Consider the following 26,563-nt stretch of genomic DNA (forward strand, 5'->3'; position numbering starts at 1 on the left):
ATAGGTATCGGAATTTCCTTTCAAATTTGGCTGTTGGTGAATGTAATGAATACGAATTTATCTGAAGTTCCAAATTATCCGAAATAACAAATGCCGCATCAAAACGAATGGAACGTAACAAATTTAATAATCATAAATAACGATAAAAACGTTTCTTTTATTATTTGTTACGTTCCATTTGTTTTGATGCGGCATTCGTTATTTCAGATAATTCGTATTCGTTGCGTTCATAAACGGCCAAATTTGAAAGGAAATTCCAATACTTATTATTTCGGATTTGCGAATTTTCAAATTTACGAATGCTGCATCTAACCGAATGGAACATAAGGAATTCTAATTTTTCCGAAGTTACGAATGTATTTAAAATAACGAACTGTGATCATAATGAATGACCTGGAAAAAAAAAACAAAAAAAAAACGAATGAAACGTTTTTTCGGCAGTGCACGTGTCCACTGTACATAGCCTGTGCAGAGAGCAGAGCTGTGGGAGGTGCCCCAGCAGGCTCCACCCACTACAGGCTGCCTGCAGAAGGGGGCGGAGACGAGACCAGTCTTCCTGCACAAGGAGAGGGGGCAGCAGTGAGCGGTCTTTATTACAGGAAGTCTCGCACTGGATTACTGCACAGATCTGGAAGAAATACACAAAGATCAAGAATACACATGACGAATGGATTTAGGCAATATTTGCTGATCTCGGAGTTCAGCTTTAAGGAAGAGGAGTGAATCTCTGTATAAAAAAAAAAAAAAAAAGTTTACATTTTAGATTAATTTTAAGATCATATGAAATGTAAAATATGGACCAGACAGGGGAGTGTGATCAGCCCTGGGGGAAGATATGACTGTTGAAATATCTCTGTTCCAGCCCAAGCCCAGAGGGAGGGCGCGAGTGTTATGACGACGTGGAGATGTTCCAAGAAGCTCCAGGGGATAACAATGTGTATGAGGTAGACGAACCTGGTAAGGATAATTTCTTCATTCTCAGTTGTTATTGAATGTGCCCATAGTTACCTTGCTACCAGGCATGTACTGGCCATTGGGACTACCGGGAGTTTCCCGGTGGGCCGATGGCTCAGTAGGCCACTCTGATGTAAGGGGGTGCTGATGGGACACTCTGATGTAAGGGGGTGCTGATGGGACACTCTGATGTAAGGGGGTGCTGATGGGACACTCTGATGTAAGGGGGTGCTGATGGGACACTCTGATGTAAGGGGGTGCTGATGGGACACTCTAATGTAAGGGGGTGCTGATGGGACACTCTAATGTAAGGGGGTGCTGATGGGACACTCTAATGTAAGGGGGTGCTGATGGGACACTCTGATGTAAGGGGGTGCTGATGGGACACTCTGATGTAAGGGGGTGCTGATGGGACACTCTGATGTAAGGGGGCGCTGATGGGACACTCTGATGTAAGTGGGCCGGTCTGGATGAAGTCCAGGGCCAAATTTCTGTCCCAGTCCAGCCCTGCTTGCTACAAAGTTATTACTGTACTTTGCAAGTCACTGTGTACTGCATTGTTCAAGAATGAGCAGTTGAGTTCTGTCCAGCGTTGTCCACCAATTTATGCCAAATGTTTGGAGCTTCAGTGATCTGGTTACTGGCTAACCCAAAGCTGAAGTTGATTTGCTGATTTTATGCCATCCCTGGTTCCACGGGCCGTTGGCTCCCAGCCAAACCAAAAAGTGTGTCCTGAGACACGACTGGCCAGGGAACCCTAAGACTCCCAGGCCAATCGGTTTTCGGGACCCTTTTTCCTGATTGGCCGGGAGGAGAATTGGGAAGACGACAGCGACTATTAATTTGCTATTGTCACAAAACTGGGTGGGCTCCGGGGCGCCCTATGCAGGGCTCCATGCCCCGAGCCGACCCTTTTTTGAAGCCAATTGAAGCCACGGCTCTAATCATTTGCTTAACCCAGGGGTCTCAAACTGGTGGCCCTCCCAGATGTTGCGAAACTACAAGTCCCATCATGCCATTGCCTTTGGGAGTCTTGCTCTTAACTGTCAGCCTTGCAATGCCTCATGGGACTTGTAGTTTTTCAACAGCTGGAGGGCCACCAGTTTGAGACCCCTGGCTTAACCGCGCTTAACCCCTGGCTTATACTGTGGCAACGTGGCTCGACTGCCGCGAATCACCATCATGGTACGTCGGTACCATAGACGGCCACTAGGGGGCCCGAGCGCTCCACCAGAGGCGCCCCCCCCCCCCCCCTGCTCGCCCACGGAGCCGATGTGAGTGCCCAGTGGTCACGATCACCGGCGGGCTCCCGCGATCGCTCGGGGCACAACCGGGACCTGTGTGTGTAAACGCACAGTCTCCGGTTCTCTGAGGGGAGAAAAGACAGATCATCTGTTCATACAGCGTATGAACAGACGATCTGTCATTTCCCCTGCACAGCCCCCCCCTTCAGTTAGAACACGCACTAGGACACACGTAACCTCTTCACTGCCACCTAGTGGTTAACCCATTCACTGCCGGTGACATTTTTACAGTAATCAATGCAATTTTATAGCATTGATTGCTGTAAAAATGACAATGGTCCCAAAAATGTGTCAAAATTGTCTGACGTGTCCACCATAATGTCGCAGTCTCGATTTAAAAATCGCTGATCACCGCCATTACTAGTAAAAAAAAAAAAAAAAAAAAAAAAAAGAATAATAAAAAAGTCATAAAACTATCCCCTATTTTGTAGACGCTATAACTTTCGCGCAAACCACTCAATATACGCTTATTGCGTTTTTTTTTTTACCAAAAATATGTAGACTATGTATCGGCCTAAACTGAGGGGGAAAAAAATGTTTTCTTATATTTTTTTTTTTTTTTTTTTGGGGGGGGGGGGGGGATATTTATTATAGCAAAAAGTAAAAAATATTGCGTGTGTGTAACGGTATAGTCCAATTCACTATATGGCTGGATGGAACTGCCTATGGGTTTGGTGTGAGCGACTACCCGGCATTTCCATTCCAGCTTTCCTTTTAAAAATTTTTATTATTTTTCAAGAAAAAAAATAGAGACTTTAATATCACTTTAAAGCCGAATTCTAAGAATTCAGCAACTTTGCAAAAAAGTGCAGAGTTGAGTCCAATTTGGTGCATATCGCCTCTGGGACTTATCTCTATTACTTAAATGTAACCGGTTTATTGTGCTCCCCGGAGGAATCTTTTGGCTGTGGGAGGAGAGAATCACACAGAGCAGATTTGGTATTTTTTTTAATGATTTAACGTAATACAAAGGCTTCTGTGAATGGGCAAATGGAGGGTTATGCCCTGTGTACACGGTCTGAAATTCTGACGGAAAAGGTCCGATCGTTGTCCGATTTATGTTGACGGAAAATCCGATCGTGTGTGGGGGGTTATCAGACTTTTCCCGTCGGAAATTCAGACGGAAAAAGAGCAGTATCTCAAATTTTCCGACAAAAAAATCCGCTCTGACTTTTTCCGATGGTTTTGTAGAGAATTTCCGATCGGACAAAGTGCCACGCATGCTCAGATCAAATAACGAGACCAAAGCTATTGGCTACTAGACTCAACGTAGTGCCGTCGTAATGAATGAACATCATCACGTTCCGAACGATCGGATTTTCCAAAAACTCTGTCTGACCGTGTGTATGCGACACCAGTTTCGGACAAAATCCGTCGGAAAAAAGCTGACGGATTTTGTGGTCGGAATGTCCGTCCGTGTGTACAGGGCATAAGGCATAGCAGTTCCAGCGACTCTACTCTTGACGAAATGGAGACTACAGTGAGCCACAGTGGAGCTCTCTGGGATGTTCTCCTTCAGGAATACTCTAAACCTGTCAGATTTAATTATTGAAAAAGGTCTGTGAGATGGCAGACGCCTCTTTAGACTTGATTCATGGTATTCCTGCAATTTTTACAAAGTGGCTGAAATACTGGCATTCAGCTTTGGGTCCTTAACCTGGTAATGTTTTGGCCAATAAAGATTCTTCTGTGGTGGAGAGCAAGTTTCGGCTGTCAATTTCACACCTGGGAATTGCTGGTGTACATGGAGGGGGAGTGACACTGTTCATTACATATGCCCTGTACACTTCGGTGTGCACTCCTAAAAGGTCCTTCAACCCATTAAAAATGGTGAATGAATGCTTTTCTACAGAAAACACCGTCCCCTCAGATATGCAACGTTCCTTCCTTACCTTAATCCCCAAGCCAGATAAGGACCCCATCCATTGCGCGAATTATAGACCCATTGCGCTGTTGAACGCGGACCTAAAAATTTTTACTAAATTGTTATCTCTGCGCCTTAACAAGGTCCTACCCTCTTTGATCCATAAGGACCAAGTGGGCTTTGTCCCCCTCCGACAAGCAGGGGATAACACCCGGAAGGTGATAGACCTGGTCGAGGTGGCGAACAGGGAGGGAGTGCCGTCCCTGCTCCTGAGCTTGGACGCAGAAAAAGCATTTGATAGACTGGGTTGGCCCTTCCTGTTCGCCACCCTGACCCACATAGGGATGGAGGGACCTTTTTTGCGGGCCATACAACATCTTTACTCCAACCCGTCTTCTCAAGTGAAGACCCCCTTTGCCACCTCTTCGCCCTTTTCCATCTCCAACGGTACGCGTCAGGGATGCCCGCTGTCACCCCTACTATTTGCCCTCTGTATTGAACCCCTGGCGGCGTCTATCAGGCGGAACCAGGCTATAAGAGGGGTTCCGGTGCGAGGCCAGGAGTTTAAGATCTCGCTATTTGCGGACGACGTAATTCTTACTCTTACCCAACCCAGGATATCCCTGCCCAACTTGCATATGGAATTAGATCGTTACAGTGCGCTATCGGGTTACAAACTTAATGCGTCGAAATCCGAAGCCCTCCCGATTAACATTCCACCGTTGGAGGTGGAACACCTACGATCCAACTTTCCCTACCACTGGGGGGTCCACCTCCCTTCGATACCTGGGGGTAAACATCACCCCAACCTATACCTCCCTCTATCAGGCAACTACCCATCCCTCTATGGAGATATTAGGCGTCTGTTGCTACAGTGGCGGAAACACCAAATCTCTCTGCTTGGTAGAATAGCCTCTGTGAAGATGGCTATCCTCCCGAAACTCCTTTATCTTTTTCAGACCCTCCCCATTCCAGTCCCCTCCTCTCACCTGAAAAAATTGCAAAGGGACCTACTTCGATTTGTATGGAACTATAAAAGGCACAGGATACCTCGCTCGGTTATGACCGCCTCCAAATCGGATGGGGGGTTAGCGTTCCCGGACCTAGTCAGGTACTATCAGGCTGCCCAACTCCGCGCGGTCGCTTCTTGGACTACCCAGAGGCCTCACAATCGCTGGTCGGAAATTGAATCCCGGTGGTTGGCCCCTATACACCCTAATAGTATGCTCTGGAGTGCGGCGGCAGTGATTCCTCAGTCCCAATTGTTGGGCCCCATGTCCCACCTGCAGAACCTATGGCGTAGGTCTTCCAAGGCGTTTGCCCTGACCTCGGCTAAATCGCTCCTGACCTCTTTTATATCCAACCCTCGAGTGCCAGATAGCCTATCTCGCCAGATGCAACACCCCTGGTCCTCCCGGAACCTTTTCCATCTGAGATCTCTGGTGGATCCCAGATCTAGGAGACTACTGACTTACACTGAACTCCAATCCCGGTTTGACCTCCCCCGGCAGAGCTTCTATAGTTACTTACAAATCCGTCACTTTGCCCAGACCATCTCATCAGAACCTCCGTTTCTCCCCGCCTACCATGTTTGAAATAGTTGTCTCAGCAGGTACGGCACAGAGGGGGATGATCTCGGATATTTATAAAATAATTAACGCCTTTCCTATGGGTCTTAATGGCAAACATGCATATATGCTTAAATGGGAGGAGGCTCTGGGTGAAGTGTTCACGGAGGAGCAATGGCGGGTGATTTGGTCACAGGCATCCAAGAGTTCCATGTGTACGCTCTACCGGGAGAATGCATACAAAATATTGTTCTTCTGGTACATGACCCCGGATGTCCTGCACGCTATTTATCCTTCTACAACAGACCGGTGCTGGCGCTGTGTGGGGCATAAGGGCACCCTCTTGCATATATACTGGCAATGCCCTCGTATAGTCCCTTTCTGGACGGAAGTCCGTACGCTCTTGGCCAGTGTCCTGGACCAACCCCTGGACTTGAACCCAAAGCACTTTTTACTGGGAGTCCCTTTCCCCAAACTGTCCAAATCCCTACAGAAATTATCCCGCCATATCTTGACCGCAGCGAGGTGTCTTGTTGCACTCCACTGGAAAAAAACGCACCCCCCTACCCCGGACGCATTATACGCCCGCATTAGAGATGTGGAGCTTATGGAGAGGATGACCGCCAGGATACAGGACCGGCTGGAAGCGCATGACGTAGTCTGGAATCCCTGGAATCTTAAGGGCAATCGACCCTGACAGGCAAGCGGAAGTTTTCGGATGACTACCCACCCCTACCCCCTCCTTTTCCTCTCTAACCTTTCTTTCTATCCTTTGGTATCCCTTTCTTCTCTTTTTTTCTCTTTTTCCCTTCTTCCTTTCTCTTATACCTATCACTCTTCCAACCCCCCCCCCCCCCCCCCGAGGGGGGGTGTTTGATTGGGTTAAAGTGTATTATAAGTATCTTACACAATTAGTCGACACATGTATCCTCGGATTGCCACTCTTGACTGGCGGTTGAGTCTTGAGGATTGGTTTATTATTGGTTGGACTTTATCCCTGTCTTACATGTGTTGCAGAACATGCTGTCTGTGAATAGCTCTACCTGGCCTGGCTTGTACCTGCTCCAGGTGGCTATACTATGTAAGCCAATATGCTTTTATGGTATGTTCTCCCCTGTAATTTTTCTGTTCTCTTTCTTTCGCTCCCCCAATGCTGTACCGAAGTGTTTGACGTGTAATGTTTCACTTTAAACTAATAAAAAGTTATTTGACAAAAAATGGTGAATGGTCAAGTCTGTTATATACATTTTTATGCAGCACTTTTTTTTTTTTAAGAAAATAGGTGCAAGGACTCAACCATGCCCCTTCGCTGAACCCCCATCGAATGGGTGTGGTCAAATGACAGAAACAGGGGGAGGACTTTAAAGAGGAAATGCCAGGAATGCATAGTTCGGGGATGCGCTGCGTACAGAGTGCCGGGTTTGGGGGTGCGCGCTGTGTGCAAAGTGCCGGGTTCAAGGGTGCGCGCTGTGTGCAAAGTGCCGGGTTCAAGGGTGCGCGCTGGCTACAGAGTGCAGGGTCCGGGGGTGCGCGCGCTGGCTACAGAGTGCAGGGTCCGGGGGTGCGGCGCGCTGGCTACAGAGTGCAGGGTCCGGGGGTGCGCGCGCTGGCTACAGAGTGCAGGGTCCGGGGGTGCGCGCGCTGGCTACAGAGTGCAGGGTCCGGGGGTGCGCGCGTGGCTACAGAGTGCAGGGTTCCGGGGGTGCGCGCGCTGGCTACAGAGTGCAGGGTCCGGGGGTGCGCGCGCTGGCTACAGAGTGCAGGGTCCGGGGGTGCGCGTGCTGGCTACAGAGTGCAGGGTCCGGGGGTGCGCGCGCTGGCTACAGAGTGCAGGGTCCGGGGGGGGTGTGCTGCGTACAGAGTGCAGGGTCCAGGGTGCACGCGCTGCGTACAGAGTGCAGGGTCCAGGGGTGCACGCGCTGCGTACAGAGTGCAGGGTCCAGGGGTGCACGCGCTGCGTACAGAGTGCAGGGTCCAGGGGGTGCACGCGCTGCGTACAGAGTGCAGGGTCCAGGGGTGCACGCGCTGCGTAAAGAGTGCAGGGTTTGGGTGGTGCGCTGCGTACAGAGTTTCAGCATGACCAGGAGGGTAAAAGATGACGTGATTTTATTTATTTTTTTATTTTTATTTTTTGACACCCAGGGCTGCTCTATATAACAAAATAATTTTTAGTAATAAGGAAATGAAACAAATGATAATAATGACCGGAAAAGAAAGCCATATATCCGACCCTCATTAAACATTCACTGCAGGTGAATCTCCCAGCTGCATGCTTTTTTTAATGACAGCAATTGATTCTCCACCAATCAATGTTTGAAGTCACATTCACTACAATGAACAAAATTATTTTTTATTTATTTTTTGACCTCTAGAACTTCCATTTGTGTATTAAATCTTCTCACTTTATTCAGTTTCAGGCTCTGTACATACCCGAGATCCTCCCGGAGAGACGGTGTATGAGGTAGGTCCTCCTCTGGTACTGGGGCAGTTTGGGGTTATGATTGGCATAGTTAAAGCCGACCTTTCCTCCCTTTACAAAATGTTTACATCAATGTGTATCTCTGCCTGCTGATGTGAAATCATCTAAAGGTTCATTTAAATGGTTGGGGGGGTTTAGGGGTGAAGCCATGGTTTTTTGCTGTCCCTCAACCGCTCCCCCTTAAAGTGATTGTAACCCCTCGCATACACCCAGTGAAGTGTCTATTCATGGCGATGAAACAAATCCTCCTACATAAGTTGTACCTGTCTATCTGCAGCCTTACTTCTGTTCAAAGTGCTGAATTATAAAGCTTGTCTGAGCTGTCAGAAAAGAGAGGGCAAGAAGCTAAATTTACACTTTGCAGAGCCAGTGAGGAGAGCTCTGAGAGCTGACTGGAGGAAAGAGACGCCCCCCACCCCCCTCACACAGGAACAGGGCTGAGGCTGTCAATCACAGGCTGTGTGCTGGAGCTCCCTCCCCCGGTCACCATTTTTCTCTTGGTGTCAGAAAAACTTGTCAGAAGTGACTCGTGCAGATAGCGGAGGAAGGAGGCAGCAGACAGAAATGACACTTGGTGCTCTGGATTGAGTCCAGTACACACTATAGAGGGATGTGCTTTGTTCATGTTTCATGTCTGAGGTTTAAGCTGCGGAGGGACGGACGGACGGACAGGGTGTACATATCCGGAATGTGAAGTTCATACTTTGTTGCAGATATATTGAGCTCTAATTTCTGTCCCGGCCGGTCAGGCTGGTCTGTCTGCATTCTGGGAATTCTCCAGAATGAAAACGCTTTGCAAATGTTGAAACCTTCACTTTTGTTACTCGACTTTATACAAATGTTTTCTTTTTGTCAGGTTGCAGAAGAAAATAAAGATTATCGGTGAGATTCCTCCCCTTTGTACAGCAATCATTAGATTTGGCTCGGAGTGTTTTGTTACAATGTTTCCGCACAGACACTCGGCTAGTTATGGGGGGGGGGGGGGGGGTGAAATATTTAAAAAAGAAAATTTTTAAAATGTTTTTTCTCTACACTTTGCTTATTACAGTGATGATCATATAATCAATCATTTCTATCTGTGTTTGACATCCATTAACCGCCTCCCGCCGGGGGCGGCTCTTGTTCTGGGATGACCTCATATGACGGCACCCAGTTTAGCCGCGATCGCGCGCCCGCTCCCAGGGACACGGGGTGACTCTTCAAAGAGCCGGGGTCACGGCTCTTTACTCATGTGATCAGCTGCGTCCAATCACAGCCGGTTAGATGTAAACAAGGAGATACCGTTTTATTGGCTCTCCTCACCTCACACTGACAGGGTGTGAGGAGAGGACAGCCAATCAGCGGCATTTCCTCACAGGGGAGACGTGTATAGGTGATCAGGGCACTGATCATTGTCAGTGCTCTGATTACAATGCAACCCTAACAGTGCCCATCAGTGATGCCACTCTGTACCCAACAGTGCTGCCCATCCATTCCACCTGTCAGTGCTGCCCATCACTGCTGCATATTGGTGCCTCCTCATCAGTGCCCATCACTGCTGCATATTGGTGCCTCCTCATCAGTGCCCCTCACTGCTGCATATTGGTGCCTCCTCATCAGTGCCCATCACTGCTGCATATTGGTGCCTCCTCATCAGTGCCCCTCACTGCTGCATATTGGTGCCTCCTCATCAGTGCCCCTCACTGCTGCATATTGGTGCCTCCTCATCAGTGCCCATCACTGCTGCATATTGGTGCCTCCTCATCAGTGCCCCTCACTACTTCATATTGGTGCCTCCTCATCAGTGCCCCTCACTGCTGCATATTGGTGCCGCCTCATCAGTGCCCCTCACTGCTGCATATTGGTGCCTCCTCATCAGTGCCCCTCACTGCTGCATATTGGTGCCTCCTCATCAGTGCCCCTCACTGCTGCATATTGGTGCCGCCTCATCAGTGCCCTCACTGCTGCATATTGGTGCCGCCTCATCAGTGCCCCTCACTGCTGCATATTGGTGCCGCCTCATCAGTGCCCCTCACTGCTGCATATTGGTGCCTCCTCATCAGTGCCCATCACTGCTGCATATTGGTGCCTCCTCATCAGTGCCCATCACTGCTGCATATTGGTGCCTCCTCATCAGTGCCCATCACTGCTGCATATTGGTGCCTCCTCATCAGTGCCCATCACTGCTGCATATCGGTGCCTCCTCATCAGTGCCCCTCACTGCTGCATATTGGTGCCTCCTCATCAGTGCCCCTCACTGCTGCATATTGGTGCCTCCTCATCAGTGCCCCTCACTGCTGCATATTGGTGCCTCCTCATCAGTGCCCCTCACTGCTGCATATTGGTGCCGCCTCATTAGTGCCCCTCACTGCTGCAGATTGGTGCCTCCTCATCAGTGCCCATGACTGCTGCATATTGGTGCCTCCTCATCAGTGCCCCTCACTGCTGCATATTGGTGCCTCCTCATCAGTGCCCATCACTGCTGCATATCGGTGCCTCCCCATCAGTACAGCCTATTGGTGCAGCCTCATCAGTGAAGGAGAAAAATTACCTGTTTGCAAAATTTTCTGATAAACGAAGAAAAACTTATTATTATTTATTTTATTTTATTTTTCAGAATGTGGGTCTCTTTTCATGTTTTTTTAGTAAACAACCCAGTGGTGATAAAATACCTCCAAAATAAATCTCTATTTGTGTGAAGAAAATGATGAAAAATGTCACATGGGCACAGTGTTTCATGACCACCCAATGTCTTTCAAAGTGTGGCAGCGCTTAAAAGCTGAAAACTGGCCTGAGCAGGAAAGTAGTGAAAGTGTAGTGATGGCGGTGATTGGCCCTGTACCATGTGATCACATTGACCAATCAGAGATTTACAATAGTAAGTAATGACATATGAATGAAAGCCATTGTTTACACTGGACAAGTGATTGCTGTGATTGGTCACAGCGATCACATGGTACCAGGACCAGCCCAGGACCTGTCACTACGGCCTAGTACTCTGACCGGTGATCATTGTGTTAGAGATCGTGCCGCTGCCCGTCCCCAGGGGAGCGCCCCTCGGGGAGAATGTATGGGTACGTCTTCCCAGAATGATGGATAAGCAATAGTGGGACCCACTTTAACCTGTGATTGGACAGTGAAAGAGCAGCAGCACATTAGCCCTCTTCCTGCCCTCCTTTCCTGTATGTCGGCTACTGTAGAGTGCTACTGTACAGGGGAATATAGGAAACTAATACAAAGATACATTTAGGTACTTATGTTGGTGTAAAAACTCCATTTAGTGATGGACAGAATAAATCTAACCTATGGCCTGAGCTGGGGATTGTGTAAGAAAACAAAAAAAAACAAAAAAAAAAAAAAAAAAAAAACATCACCTAGACTTTATTTATTTTTTATTTTTTTATATAGAGGATCCAGAAATCTGAATGGCACCTACCCCGACTTTAGGTCATCTGTGCCTGAAGACCATTACAGGTAAGTGGATCACCCCTCACTGCAGCGGTCTTTGTAATTCTGAGTAGGTGATTGGGGAAGGTGGGATGAATATAATGGAATTCTACAATAAGGGGAAGGGTGACCGGGGTAATATTAAAGGGGCACTCTAGACAAACACAAATGTTGCAATTGTTTAGGAGATGTGTCCCACCAGACTCCAATATTAATGTCGTTTGTGCACATGGGCGCTAAATCCCTCCATCTGGTGGGATTCTTCTTTTTCGGCAGGAAGGAGGTGAAAGTGTAGTGATTGCTGTGATTGGCCCTGTACCATGTAATCACATTGACCAATTAGAGATTACAATAGTAAGGGAGCACGGGGCAGTCCAACCAAGTGTCCGCCCCAGTGGCAGCTGGAGTTCAAAATTTTGGGGGGGGGGGGGGGGGGGCGAACAAACTGAAAAATTCTGAAAGAAAACCCCATCAATTGCAGCCTCACTGCGCCCCATCAAGCGCAGCCTCACTGTGCCCCATCAAGCGCAGCCTCACTGTGCCCCATCAAGCGCAGCCTCACTGTGCCCATCAAGCGCAGCTCACTGTGTCCCATCAAGCGCAGCCTCACTGTGTCCCATCAAGCGCAGCCTCACTGCGCCCCATCAAGCGCAGCCTCACTGCGCCCCAACAAACAAACTGAAAAATTCTGAAAGAAAACCCCATCAATGCAGCCTCACTGCGCCCCATCAAGCGCAGCCTCACTGTGCCCCATCAAGCGCAGCCTCACTGTGCCCCATCAAGCGCAGCCTCACTGTGCCCCATCAAGCGCAGCCTCACTGTGCCCCATCAAGCGCAGCCTCACTGTGTCCCATCAAGCGCAGCCTCACTGTGTCCCATCAAGCGCAGCCTCACTGTGTCCCATCAAGCGCAGCCTCACTGTGTCCCATCAAGCGCAGCCTCACTGCGCCCCATCAAGCGCAGCCTCACTGCGCCCATCAAGCGCAGCCTCACTGCGCCCCATCAAGCGCAGCCTCACTGCGCAGCCTCACTGCGCCCCATCAAGCGCAGCCTCACTGCGCAGCCTCACTGCGCCCCATCAAGGGCAGCCTCACTGCGCAGCCTCACTGCGCCCATCAAGGGCAGCCTCACTGCGCCCCATCAAGGGCAGCCTCACTGCGCCCCATCAAATGCTGCCAATGTGCCCCCCCCGCTGTCTGCACTTCCCTGTCTCAGTGGGACAGCTCCTTGATGGTCCTCGATGTCTTCTCCCATCCTCTTTCCACCCTCTGCTATGATTGGACGCCTGATAGGCGTCCAATCACAGCGCCTGTCATTTCAGCCAATCAGGTGACAGGTAACAGATCCGAGCACCTGATTGGCGGAGTAGCGGTTTAGCATTAGGAATCGATCAATCGAGCAAACTAGTATGACCAAACCCGTGTGTGCCAATTAACTGGCTGTGTACTTAGAACTGAAAAAGATGGTAGGGCCCAAAAAGTATCTGCCAGACATTGTCCTCCCCAAATGAGCTAAACAAAGTGAACACCAAGATCCTGTTTATTTGCTCTGTGAAGAGTGATCCACATTCAGGACCCTCTTCAGGGGGCATTTGACAAGCGTTGTCACCTCCTCACCACCTGCTTTAACCACGAACTGAACCATGTGAATTGCACATGGTTTTGAGATGCTTGCAGAGCAGTTGCAGCACGCGTACACCCCCCCACCCCCCGAACGCTGCCTCCGCCTTAACTACTAATGCAAGCAAGCTTTAAAAGGTTGTAAAGGCTGCAGGTTTTTGCTTTTTACCTTCATGGTTCCTTTTACACTGCTGCAACCTGCGTGATTTTGCCGCAATTTTTAGTATGAACCTGGGCTTAAGTTGGTGCAACTTAGTCGCACAGAGATGTCATTGGGAATGATGGGTGTGACTTGTCATGCAATTCTGATGTCCAAAGTTGCAGGAAAAGTCGCATAAGTGTGAAAGGGGCCTAAAGCATTCTCTGCATTAAAGTAAAAAACCTTCAATGCTTAACCCCCCCTCCCCCCCACAGCTCCCCTTTATACTTTCCTGAGCCCAATCTCAATCCAGCAATGTGCATGAGAGCAGTGGCTCTCTCCCTCTTCATTTGGCTGAGGCAGGAGCAGGGACCCAAGAAGAGCAATGGTGGCTGGTGCTGTATCTATGGGGGGTGGGAAACAAATCTCTCACCCCCCCCCCCCCCCCCATCCTCCGTTCCTTCAAACCAACCCCTGTCACTTTTTCTGTCTGCCCATCAGCCCTGCACTTACGCCATCCAGGCCACGGGCAGTTTCAGCGGCTTCCCCCTGCGTCTCCTCCTCTGCAAACACCCCCTCCCCCCCCCCCCCAGCCGCTCCTGGCTAAAAAGATTGGTTCTCTTCTTGGCCAATTTCCTGATTGGCCGGGAGGAGACGCAGGAAGACCATAATGAAAAATAATTCGCTATTGTCACACAACTGGGTGGGCTCAGGTGCACCCCGAGCCCACCCTTTTTCTTTTTTTTTTTTACGCCAATTAGAGCCTCAGGCTCTAATCATGTGCTTCCAAAAAAAAATTGTAACCCATGCATCCGGCGCCCTGCATGTAGATTGGGGGCCCGGGTGAATGGATGGGGGGGGGGGGGCGCCGCCTGTTGAGCGGCTGCCACTGGAAAAGAGGAGGATTGGAGCCGCTCTGTACAAAACAATTACACAGAGCAGGTGAGTATAAGATATGTTTTTAAGAAAAGAGGGGGAAAAATAAAATAAGGTTTACAATCACGGCTGCCCATAGATTGTTCAGATGGGCTGAACGAAATGAACGGACCTAAGCGAGGTGGATGGAGGAATCCTCATCACTCCGCTGTCAAAACACAATGATCAATGGCTGCCGCCACCAATCGGCAACCGCTTTCCCAACATTCCTGTTCAGCAGAAGTTTAATGTTTGATCGACTTGTTGAACTGGGTGAATTTCGATCCATCTATGGCCAGGCTCGGGCCTTCTTCACACCTGTGCATAAAAACATACCCCCCAACTTTTTTTTGAGATGGGCATAAAGGACACCTATCGGCAAAAGTATGCAGGCATGGGACACACCCCCTTAAAGGAGAATTGTACCAAAAAAAACAAGATTGGTTAAACCCACAAGTGCTTTTTTTTTACCACTATTTTTGCTTTTATATTGGGCTTTTGGAATTTACAAATGCAGCAATTAAGAAATCAGATGAAAGGTTTAGGGCTGTAAAACCCTTTTTGATTGATAAAAAGTGCATTTTATATATAACTATATGGATCAGACCAAAATGAGGGACAAATGAGGAGGAATGAGGGACAGAGGGACATTGCTCCAAATCAGGGACCGTTGGCAGAGGGCATCACCATAACTCCCAACTGTCCCTAATTTTGAGGGACTGTCCCTGATTTGGAGCAATGTCCCTCTGTCCCTCATTCCTCATTTGTCAAATTTTTTTTGGTCTGATCTATATAGATGTATATAAAATGCACTTTATCTGTCAAAAATTGTTTCCCAGCGCTAAACCTTTCATCTGATTTCTAAATTGCTGCATTTTGTAAAATTTAAAAGCTGATACAGTATAAAGGAATAGTAGTGGTAAAAAAGAAAAAAAGGCCCTGTGGATTTTATTAACTTTTTTTTTTTTTTGGGGGGGGGGGGGGGTTTAATTATCCTTTTAAGGGGGTGTGGTAAAAGGCGTGCCCTATGCCTACATACATTTTCTGGTAGGTGTCCCTCATTCCCATCTCTAAATGTTGGGAGGTGTTGTCCCCACTAGGAACAGATCCGTCACCTAACCTGCCAACAGCAGCCAGATATGTACAAATTCGGTTTTGAGTGGATTGACACTTTGCATCATTTTCTCAATCGGCCCATCCCCCCACAGTTATTACCTTTTTTGTATCACTTGACCCTCCCTCCTCGATTGTAAGCTCTAATGTGCAGGGCTCTCTGCTTCCTCCTGTATTAAATTGTATTGTAACTGTACTGTCTGCCCTCCATATTGTAAAGTGCTGCACAAACTGTTGGCACTATATATAAATCCTGAATAATAATAATAGTTTTCCATAACTCATTCTCACTATGGTTATGATTCAGATGGGCGGACAAATTCTTTAGTTTTTCACTATTGCTGTCCTTCCTTTTTTTACCCTTTTTTTTTTTTTCTCCAACTCTGAAAGCACCGGGACTCTGGACGCAAACAGGGGTACCCTTCCACGGTGCGACTCCACAGAAGGAAAAATGTCAAAAAGTGAACAGGCATTTCGAAAAAAGTACAAGGTAATATTTTTTTAAATCCTATTTCTGCAGAAATCCTCTGAACACGTATGTATGTATGTATGTGTAAAATATATATATATATATATATATATATATATATATATATATATATATATATATATATATATATATATATATATATATAGTTTCTTCCTGTTCTAATGCAGACGCATCTCATAGTGGTGTACAAGGGGCAGATATTGTATATTACACACACTATATGATATATAGATTATATATATATATCTATCTATAGTGTGTGTAATATACAATATCTGCCCCTTATACACCACTATGAGATGCGTCTGCATTAGAACAGGAAGAAACTATATATATATATATATATATATATATATATATATATATATATATACTGTATAGTAGATGTATACGGTAATTAAATGCACTTTGCACCATAAATTTACTTTATTTTAAAATTCCTAATTTAACTAATTTTTTTTCATCCTTTGTTGCATCTCATTGCTGCTGATCTCCTGCTGACTCTTTGCATCCAATGCATTCTAACTATGACTAAATGGCATTCCTCATTGGGGGGGGGGGGGGGGTGTATCCTGACACACCTCCCAACTTTCTGAGATGGGAATGAAGGACACCTATTAGCAAAACTATGTAGGCATAGGACACACCTCCTGCCCCGCCCTAAATTGGTTAAACCCACAAGTGTTTTTTTTTTTCTTACCACTAAAATTCCTTTTTATTGGCTTTTAGTATTTATAAATGCAGCAATTCTAGAGATCGGATGAAAGGTTTAGCACTGGGAAACACCTTTTGATAGATAAATAGTACATTTTATATACAACTATATAGATCAGACCAAAGTGAGGGACATTGTTCCAAATCGGGGACAGTCCCTCAAAATTAGGGACAGTTGGGAGCTATGTCCTGATGATGACTACAGGGGACCATGACTGCACAATGTGTGCTCAAACAGCCACTTGTAGTCTCCATCGGAAGCCCATGTGACACGATGACAACACAAGAGAACAATTATGAGACAGAGGCAGCGTGTTGTCACCCTGTAACGGGAAGTGCCCAAACAAGGACCTTAATGATAGGCTCACCAAGGCATTATTTGGATAAAAGATTTACAGATTTAATGTCTTATATTGGTTGTTGATATTTTTTGCTTGTTTTTAAACGATCGATTGGTGACGCCAACCAATCCCAAGTAGTGATTGTTGAACTGGCGAGCAGAGGAGGATAAAATGCCAGGCAGTTGTTTTCAACTCCTGAAGGACTCCATCTTTGTGGGTATTGGGCTTTTAATGACCAGAAAAAGGAAAAGGCTTTTTGGGGTGCTGAATCCGTACACTTTTTATCCTTTTATTTTACATTTTGTTGTTCAGGATCATCTTCATTAATTTGGCCAGTATGTAAGAAGGTTCCTCAATTGCGGTTCCTCCAGAGGTTGCTAGGGGTTTCTTAATCGGGGTTCCTTTCATCGGGTTCCTCCAGAAGTTGCTAGGGGTTTCTTAATCAGGGTTCCTCCAGAGGTTGCTATGGTTTTTAATCATGGTTCCTTTAGCGGTTGTCAGGGGGTCCTTAATCATGCTTCCCAATGGCCACAAGTGTAAGGAGCATTCTTACTACTGACCATGACTCTAATGTATCATGGGTTGTAGATATAGTAATCTTTGGGGTCCCTGAAATCAGAAAGATAAAGGTTCATTTTGTGTTTGAAAAGGTTAGGAAAGTCTGATGAATGGGATGTTTAAAGACCCCAAAACTTGGATCTTTCTACTGCCTTTGCTACGTGCAGGAAAGTCTTACTGGGCTTGCATTAGATCAGGGATACTCCAATTCTTCTTCTTATATTCCCCTTGACTTCTATGGGGGGCCTCAAAAGCTATCCTGGTTGAGAGAGGTGCCTCACAAAATTTGTGTTACAAACCCCATCTTGCCTCCAATGAATTTGGCACATTGCTAGCATGCACTCTGTAGATACCTTGTAATGTGAGATTGATTCCAGCTGGAGGAACTAGGGAGTCATAAGGACCAAGCAGTGGTTTGCAGGATGGGATACTGGAGGTGACCGAATCTTACCAGCTAGAATTGTTGCTTCCAGCTGTGCTGGTTCCTCACTTCTTGAACAGCCATAATCTTATTACCACCCACCTAATATTGAGTAGGCCCCCATTTTGCCACTAAAACAGCCCTGACCTCTGAAGGTATAATGTATCTGGCACCAAGCTGTCAGTAGCAGATCCTTTAGGTCCTGTATGTTGGGAGGTGAGGCCTCCATGGATTGGACTTGTTTCTCCAGCACATCCCACAGATGCTCGATGGATTGAGATCTGGACTATTTGAAGGCCAAATCAACACCTTTAACTCGTTGTGCTCCTCAAACTGTTCTTAAACCCTATTTTCAGTGTGGCAGGGCTAGAGTTGCCACCTCATCCCTTTAAACCCGAACACACATGAATCACACAGGTTCTGAGGCTAATTTAATGCTGATAAGGTACCAAGTGCGTTTAATTACCACCTTAACCAGCCACAGAACCTGTGTAATTCATATGTGTACGGTTTTAAAGGGATGAGGTGGCAACCCTAGGCAGGGCACATTATCCTGCTGAAAGAGGCCACTGCCATCCGGGAATACTGTTTACATGAAAGGGTGTACTTGGTCAGCCACAATTTTTAAGTAGGTGGTACGTGTCAAGTAATGTTCACATGAATGGCAGGAGCTAAGGTTTCCCAAGAGAACATTGCCCAAAGCATCGCACTGCCTCCACTGGCTTGCCTTCTTCCCATAGTGCATCCTGGTGCCATCTCTTCCCCAGGTAAGTGATGCTCACACACACCCGGCCATCCCCATAATGAAAATAAAATGCGATTCATCAGACCAGGCCACCTTCTTCCATTTCTCCGTGGTCCAGTTCTGATGCTCATGCCCATTGTAGGGGCTTTTGGCTTTGGACACAGGTCAGCATGGGCACCCTGACCGGTCTGCGGCTACACAGCCCCATACACAACAAATTGCGATGCTCTGTGTTTTCTGACGCCTTTCTATCAGAGCCAGCATTCACTTTTGCAGCAATTAGAGCTCCAGTAGCTCTTCTATTGGATCACATTACACGGGCCAAGCCTTCCCTCCCCACCTCAATCAATGGGCCTTCCCTCCCCACCTCAATCAATGGGCCTTCCCTCCCCACCTCAATCAATGGGCCTTCCCTCCCCAAATACATCCATGGGCCTCCCCTCCCCAAATACATCCATGGGCCTCCCCTCCCCAAATACATCCATGGGCCTCCCCTCCCCAAATACATCCATGGGCCTCCCCTCCCCAAATACATCCATGGGCCTCCCCTCCCCAAATACATCCATGGGCCTCCCCTCCCCAAATACATCCATGGGCCTCCCCTCCCCAAATACATCCATGGGCCTCCCCTCCCCAAATACATCCATGGGCCTCCCCTCCCCAAATACATCCATGGGCCTCCCCTCCCCAAATACATCCATGGGCCTTCCCTCCCCAAATACATCCATGGGCCTTGGCTGCCAATGACCCTGTCACCGGTTCTCCGGTTTTCCTTCCTTGGACCACTTTTGATCAGTCCTGACCACTGCAGAACTGGGAACATCCAATGTTCCATCCAATGGAGATGCTCTGACCAAGACGTCAAGCCATTACAATTTGGTCACTTGTCAAAGTTGCTCAAATCCTCACTTATCCCACCCACTTTCAGGTGCCATTGTAACGAGATAATCAAAGTTTTTCACTTTACCTACCAGTGGTCATAATGTTATGGCTGATCACCATATGGCGTTTCCCTTTTAAAATGCCCCTGTAACACTCCATGGGCACACAGAAAAACATTAGAATTTTTTCAAGCGTGAAACTATCGAGTTTGTTGTTTTATAAACTTGAAGCAAAAAAAACAAAAAAAAAACCCTTGTCATGAAATCCAAATTCCAGTGACTTTAACCTGACATGTGAAAATCCTCTATCTCGTCTGGTCTACCTAGTAATATCTGGTTCTATTCAGCTTCCTGCAATAGAGTTTGAGGATTAGATAAAATGTAATAAAATCTAATGGAAGGGTTCACACCTGAACGTAGCAGGAGCTCGTATTCGCGTTTTGTGTTTTTTGCAAGTGTTTTTGCTCATCGTACGTAGGCCAGCTCCTTCACTTGAATGGGCTGCTCTATGCATGACAAACGCCCCGAAGAAACTCCAAAACCCTATTTCGCTGCACGTTGTGGTGCGCATTTGCTGCACGACAAGTCGCATGTCTGCCACTCGCACTTGGAGTGCCATTAACGATTAATGGCACCACAAGTGTGATGCACATTTGCATCGCGTTTCCAAAATGGAAATGCCAAGTTTGATCGGAGCCTTACTGTTGGTCATTCTGGGATGGATTAACCGTAAAAGATCCTAAGGGCAAATTCAGAGGTGAAGCTTGTGGGCCCTGATCCAAAAGTTGACCTGGAGCCTACCTACCGCTTCCATCGTGCGCCAAGATACTCCAAGTGCCTAAGGAGTTATTTCAGCTCTTTATTGGTGTATTGAGAGGGTAATTCAAAATATTTTGGAGAAACTGTCCACATTTTGACATACCTCTCCAATTCATTTTAGCATGGGTGGGGTCGTCATTGTGACACCTCAAGTGAATGGCCACTTAGGATTTGCCTGTTGGAAGTGTGGCCATTCACACTGCCGACGGGCAAATCCTGAGTGGCCATTCACTTGAGGTGTCAGCTCGAGGTGTGACCATGATGACCCCACCCATGCTAAAAGAAATTGGAGAGGTATGTCAAAATGTGCACAGTTTCCTCAAAATATTTTGAATTATCCTCTCAATACATCAATAAAGAACCGAAATAACTCCTTAGCCACTTGGAGAATCTTGGCGCACGATGGAAGCGGCAGGTGGTAGTGGGAAGGCTCCAGGTCAACTTTTGGATCAGGGCCCACATTCACACTGCCGACGGGCAAATGCTGAGTGGCCATTCACACTGCCGACAGGGAAATGCTGAGTGGCCATTCACACTGCCGACGGGCAAATGCTGAGTGGCCATTCACATTCCCATGGTTCATTGGTGCTGCCTTAATGCAAGTGCATTAGCGTGGGTGACATTATTGCCATGAGTTTGGGTGGCGTTCACAATGTTTCGCACCATAAGGCACATCAGACCCATTTTAACGCACATTACTTTAATGCATAGATGTCAATGGGCACTAGATATGGTCTTTGGGACTGCTGTGACTAACTGAGACACTTTTTTGTATATGCAGATTACGGGGCTGGAAGACGTCCTGTACACCACCACCATTGTCTTGGACTTTAAGCCTGAGAAGTACATGCTGCCGTTGAAGAGAGGAGATATGGTTGATGTTCTTCGGATCACTGACTGTCCTGCGGGGAAATGGCTGGTGAAAGACAACCAAGGAAACCGTGAGTCCAACTAAAAATAAATGTTCTTTAGTTGTGTGAAACGGTATATATATTAACTGGATCAAAGCCGAACTCCAAATTTATCTATCCTGTACTGAAATTGCTACCTCTGTGAGCTGCAGCAAGTCAGATAGAGCCTGCCTCATTTCCTAATTGGAGGACCTCTCATCATTTAGCACTTTCAACACTGAAGCATTGTAAACAGTTTTTACTATGCTTCCATTTGTGAATGAACAGGAAGCCTCAGAACGCTTCCTAGTAGTTCAACTGTGCTGCTGGGGCTGCAGAGAAAGGTACTGATGAATCTATGCCCTCAGTCACGTTTCTCCATCTCAAATGTGAGACATCAGGGGTCTGTTTTAGCTACCAGATATATCACCAGATATAAAGCCCCCCCCCCCCCCCCCTTCAACAGGTCAGTTAAAAAAAAAAAAAAAAATATATATATATATATATATATATATATATATATATATATATATATATATATAAAATACATAAAAATAAAATGCTAAATAAAGTGAAAAAAATATTCTAGAAATAAAGAAAACATTTTTGAAATTCGCCAGCTCACCATCTGCATGCCAACTTATCCCAAAGATGTTCAATAGGGTTGAGGTCAGAGCTCTGTGTCAGACATTTGAGTATTTGAGTTCCTCCCCAATATACTGGTCACACCATGTCTTTATGGATCTGACTTTGTACACCAGGAAACTATGTAACCCAAAAGTGACACTGTGCTATCCAAATAAAGCTGCTAACATGCTAAAAATTCATATTTTAGCTCAAATCTAGTAAAAAGTTATATATAAAATGTAGCGCTGTATACAAAATAACAGTACGTGAATCTGTGTACAAATTAAACTTATGAAAAAAAGGTCATAAAATTTCTGTTATTCAATACCTCAAAAATGTATATTTCAATATCAATATGTATTGGTGCTTGTTAGTATATATACAACAATAGATGAATAACCAATGTGTGTAGAAAAACACTCTAAGGCTAGGTTCACATTGCTGCGATGCGGGAACGCTGCGAATCCGCGGCGTTTTCCCGCATCGCACGACTCCCGCCGGCAGTTCACACTGCCCTATGCGGACGGCTGGGGGTGTCAATGTTATGTTAATGACACCCCCAGATCCATCGGCATATCGCAGTGCGATCTGCCGACTCGCACAGGAATCGGATCGCATGGTGTGAACCCCCATGCGATCCGATTCCGTTGCGGACCCAAAAAAGGGTCCCGTGCGAGTTTGCTGCGGGACCGCTGCGAGTTCAGCCATACTATCTCTATGGCTGAACTCGCATCGCTACGGAGATCGGATGTGATTTGCTGTGCGAATCACATCCGGTTCTCCCCCCGCAGCGGTGTGAACCCAGCCTAAAGGATTAAACACAAAACTCCTTTGTGAAAATTAAGTCCCAAATATAGAGTGAAGGTTTTGAGAAAGCAATCCAAATATGATTCTGCCGAACCATCACCCAAGTGATGATACCACCACCTTGATAGATGTAGGCTTACCGGATTATGTTGACCCAAATGAACTTATATTCTAAGGGTCATGCGTGCTTATCGCTCTGGTTGTGGAGAACACACTTCCCAGATCACAAGTTGGTCAACCTCACTGTAGAACATGCCTTCCTCCAACTCCTAGACATACTTGATCCTTTTCACTTAAAAGAGATCTCCGACACCAGTCGAAATCCACATAGGGCAAAAGAATATAGCCAAAATAGCGTAATACCGTTTAAAAAAATATTTATTTAAAAATAGTAACACACTTACATTTATGTAGTTACTCAAGTGCTTATCAATAAAAAAAATAGGCAGTAGTGGAGTCCTCCTGATGCGTTTCGTCCACTTGGCCTTCATCTGGGGTATACTACCACTGCTGCCAAACTTACTTATATAAGGTACCAAATGCCAATAAGCCAGATTCCATCTCCCTGTGTCACCACTGATCACTTCCGGTTTGTGTCTAAGATGGCCACCGGGCGTGCGTTCCACGCCTCGTTTTTATAGCATGATTATGCGTTCCACCTTGAATCTGTACTCAGTGAGTCGCCAGCCGGATGAAACTATTTGCCAGGGCCCAAATTAACATATTATTGAAAAAGGAAAGTCTTTCCAAGGCTCTCTTACCTCCCTATAGCTTCTAAATTCTGAGTGTGACCCACGGAGGTGACTCTGTAAATGTCTGTAACGTAATTTCCGGATATTCCAAATCACATCGAGGCTTGTGTTCCAAGCCTCGATGTCGATATTAATACGAGCCACACCGAGGCCTACACCGAAAATGTCTGTGACGTCACTTCCGGGTATTCTAAATCGAGGCTTGCGTTCCAAGCCTCAATGTCGATATCAACACGAGCCTTACAGCGGCCTACACCGAGAATGTCCGTAACGTCACTTCCGGGTATTCTAAATCACATCGAGACTTGAGTTCCAAGTTGAGTTGTCAACACAAGCCACACCAAGGCCTGCATATCAAGCCTCAATGTCTCAATTGTTAATAAACAAAATTACCGGAAGTGGCGCGTGAAAACCATGCGTCATTTCCGGTTAAAACCAAAACAACCCCAAAACCAATAGGCCAAGCATCATTATCATTCCCAAATCTTGCCAAGCTAATTTTGTAAATAATCAATGCGGCCAAAATTATAACATATACAAAAAAGCTGAATAATATAAATGTGTATAGATATCAAAAAAGCGTTTTTAGTGGTACATATTGTACTAGGTGGAACCTACATTTGTATCATTATGTCTCCCCTTATATTTGAAATGCCCTTACTCCACTTATGTCACTCAAACCCGGGACTATTTTGAAAACATTAGTCTCCCCTTGAGTGGGATAACTACCAAATAGACAACCCAGTGAGATGGATTCTGTTTACATATATATATGAAAAAAACAAAACAAAAAAAACAAAAACACATATACATATATGTATATATCAAGCATTGTTAATGAAAGCATTAATGTCCCACTCCACGTTCATGCCGAACGGGGAGTGGGACTGGAGCTCATAAATCCAGTGGGTCTCAAGTCTTGATACTCCCCTTGTCAAACGGAGTACCCTCTGGATTTCTGTTATGGAACTCCTTATAATGTCTAGGGACACTATGTTTAGAGTCTTTACTTTTAATCAGGGCGATATGTTCGCCCACTCTAATTGAAAAAGTCCTCGTCGTACGGCCAACATATTGTCTGCCACATGGACAGGTAATTAAATAAACCACATATCTAGTGCCGCACGTACAAAACGTCTTAATCGGGTATTTTTTGTTGGTAACTGATGATCTAAACTCTAGCGTTTTTACATTTCCCTAATGTGTTGTGTTGACAAACAACACACTTTTTGCAAGGGAAATAACCAATCAGATTGTGGAACAAGGACGGACGAACAGGTGGGTTGATGATATTTGGTGCAATCCTACTTTGTAATGATGGTGCACCTCTAAAGAGGACTCTTGCTCTTTCAGGCAATTTGGGACCTAGGATGGAATCATTTCTAAGGACATCCCAATGTTTATCCAAAATTGTTTTAACCTGTTTGTTGGATAGAGAATGTGGTTAACATGACCCATCTGAAATTCTCATCCGGTTCCCTTTGGGGTTTAACCGCTAGAAGGGACTCTCTGTTGACTTGAGCTACCCTCTGTAGTTCCATATTCAGAATCGCATTATCATATCCTTTATCCAAGAATCGTTGTTTTAAAATTTCGGCCTGCGCATAGAATGTGTCTGTATTCGTGCAATTCCTCCGGAGTCTAATAAATTGACTCCGTGGGATAGAGCTTAACCATGTTTTATGGTGGCAACTGTCCATGGAAATGAAACTTTTACGATCCGTAGAATTGAAATGGGTTTTAAATTCAAATCTATTATTTCTATCTCCAAGTCCAGAAAATTGATTTTATTATTACTCATTTGATACGTTAGTCTGATACCCCTATCATTGGAATTCCGACAATCAAAAAATTCTGATAAAGATTGGGGAGTGCCACTCCATAGGAGGAGGATGTCGTCTATGTACCTAGCCCACAAAACCAATGATGGATTATGTTGGGCATAGACAACATCGGGAAACTAGACGTGCAATTCGTTTAGTTCCAAATTTATTTTTTTAATGAATTTTGACAAATTCGTTAATTCAGAATTTTAGAAATTTCCGAGTTTCGGATCTCCGAGTTTTGGAAATTCGAAAATCCGAAAAAAAAAAAAGAAAATCTGTTTAATTCTAAATAATAACTACCTATTAAATTATAGGTATTGGAATTCCCTTTCAAATTTGTCTGTTAGTGAACGTAACGAGTACGAATTTATCCGAAGTTACGAATTATCTGAAATAACGAATGCCACATCTAACCAAATTGAACGTAACGATCTAATAATAATAAAACCTTTTTATTATTTATTACTAATTTGTTCTATTTGTTTAGATGTGGCAATCATTATTTCAGATAATTCGTAACTTCGGATAAATTCGTACTCTTTAATTTAATAGTTATTAAACTGATTTTCTTTCTTTTTTTTTTTTCAGATTTTCAAATTTTTGGACTTTCAAATCTTTGAATTCCCGAATTTTCGAAAATCCGGAAATTCGGAGTTCTGAAAATCCGAAAAATCGGAATTCTGAAAATCCGAAATTCGGAAATCCGAAAAATCGAATTGTGAATATTCCTGAAATTTTCGAATTTCCGAAAAAAGCAAAAAAACTAATGAAACGAAAATGAACTCATTTTTTGTTAGTGTACATGTCTACGGGAAACAGTCATGGTGAAACAGAAAGAGGCACTCGCCAAACAGTTACCACAAAGATGGAGAAACTTTTGAGGTTTTAATCTTGGATGAGAAGACATGGCTCACCATCTGTGTGCCAATTCATCCCTAAGGCGTTCAGTAGGTTTAAGGTCTGGGCTCTGTGCAGGCCACCCGAGTTCCTCCATACCAGACTCCTCATACCATGTCTTTATGGAGTTGGCTTTGTAAACTGGCACAGTCATGCTGCAACAGAAAATTGCCTTCACTAAACTGTTACCACAAGCCTAGAAGAGCACGATTGTCTAAAATGTCTTTTTGTATGATGTAGTATTAAAAGTACACTTCACTGAAGACACCTGACCACCATCATTTGGTGGGGTCTCCGCATAACTTTGAAAATGTTAGAATAACAGCACCCTTCACTTAGAAACACATGAACTCCATCATTTGTAGGGGTCTTCACATACTTTTGTCCATATAAGTAGGACTGATACTTCCAGTG

General features: G+C 45.7%; 1 protein-coding gene across 3 annotated transcripts in view; it reads left to right on the top strand.

Moving 5' to 3' along the window:
* The window catches only part of FYB2 (FYN binding protein 2), a 108,675-nt gene that overhangs the window by 41,197 nt on the left and 40,915 nt on the right, over positions 1–26,563 (top strand). For all 3 annotated transcript variants that reach the window (XM_077450639.1, XM_077450641.1, XM_077450640.1), the window contains exons 7-12: positions 863–957; positions 8,102–8,151; positions 9,026–9,051; positions 11,557–11,622; positions 15,772–15,871; positions 21,132–21,291. In XM_077450639.1, the coding sequence (XP_077306765.1) occupies positions 863–957; positions 8,102–8,151; positions 9,026–9,051; positions 11,557–11,622; positions 15,772–15,871; positions 21,132–21,291 (497 nt within the window). The remainder of the gene's footprint in view (positions 1–862; positions 958–8,101; positions 8,152–9,025; positions 9,052–11,556; positions 11,623–15,771; positions 15,872–21,131; positions 21,292–26,563) is intronic.

The sequence above is a fragment of the Lithobates pipiens genome, unplaced genomic scaffold, assembly GCF_037356315.1.
Source record: "Lithobates pipiens isolate NorthernLeopardFrog02 unplaced genomic scaffold, aLitPip1_a1.2 Scaffold_23, whole genome shotgun sequence".
Lineage (NCBI taxonomy): Eukaryota > Metazoa > Chordata > Amphibia > Anura > Ranidae > Lithobates > Lithobates pipiens.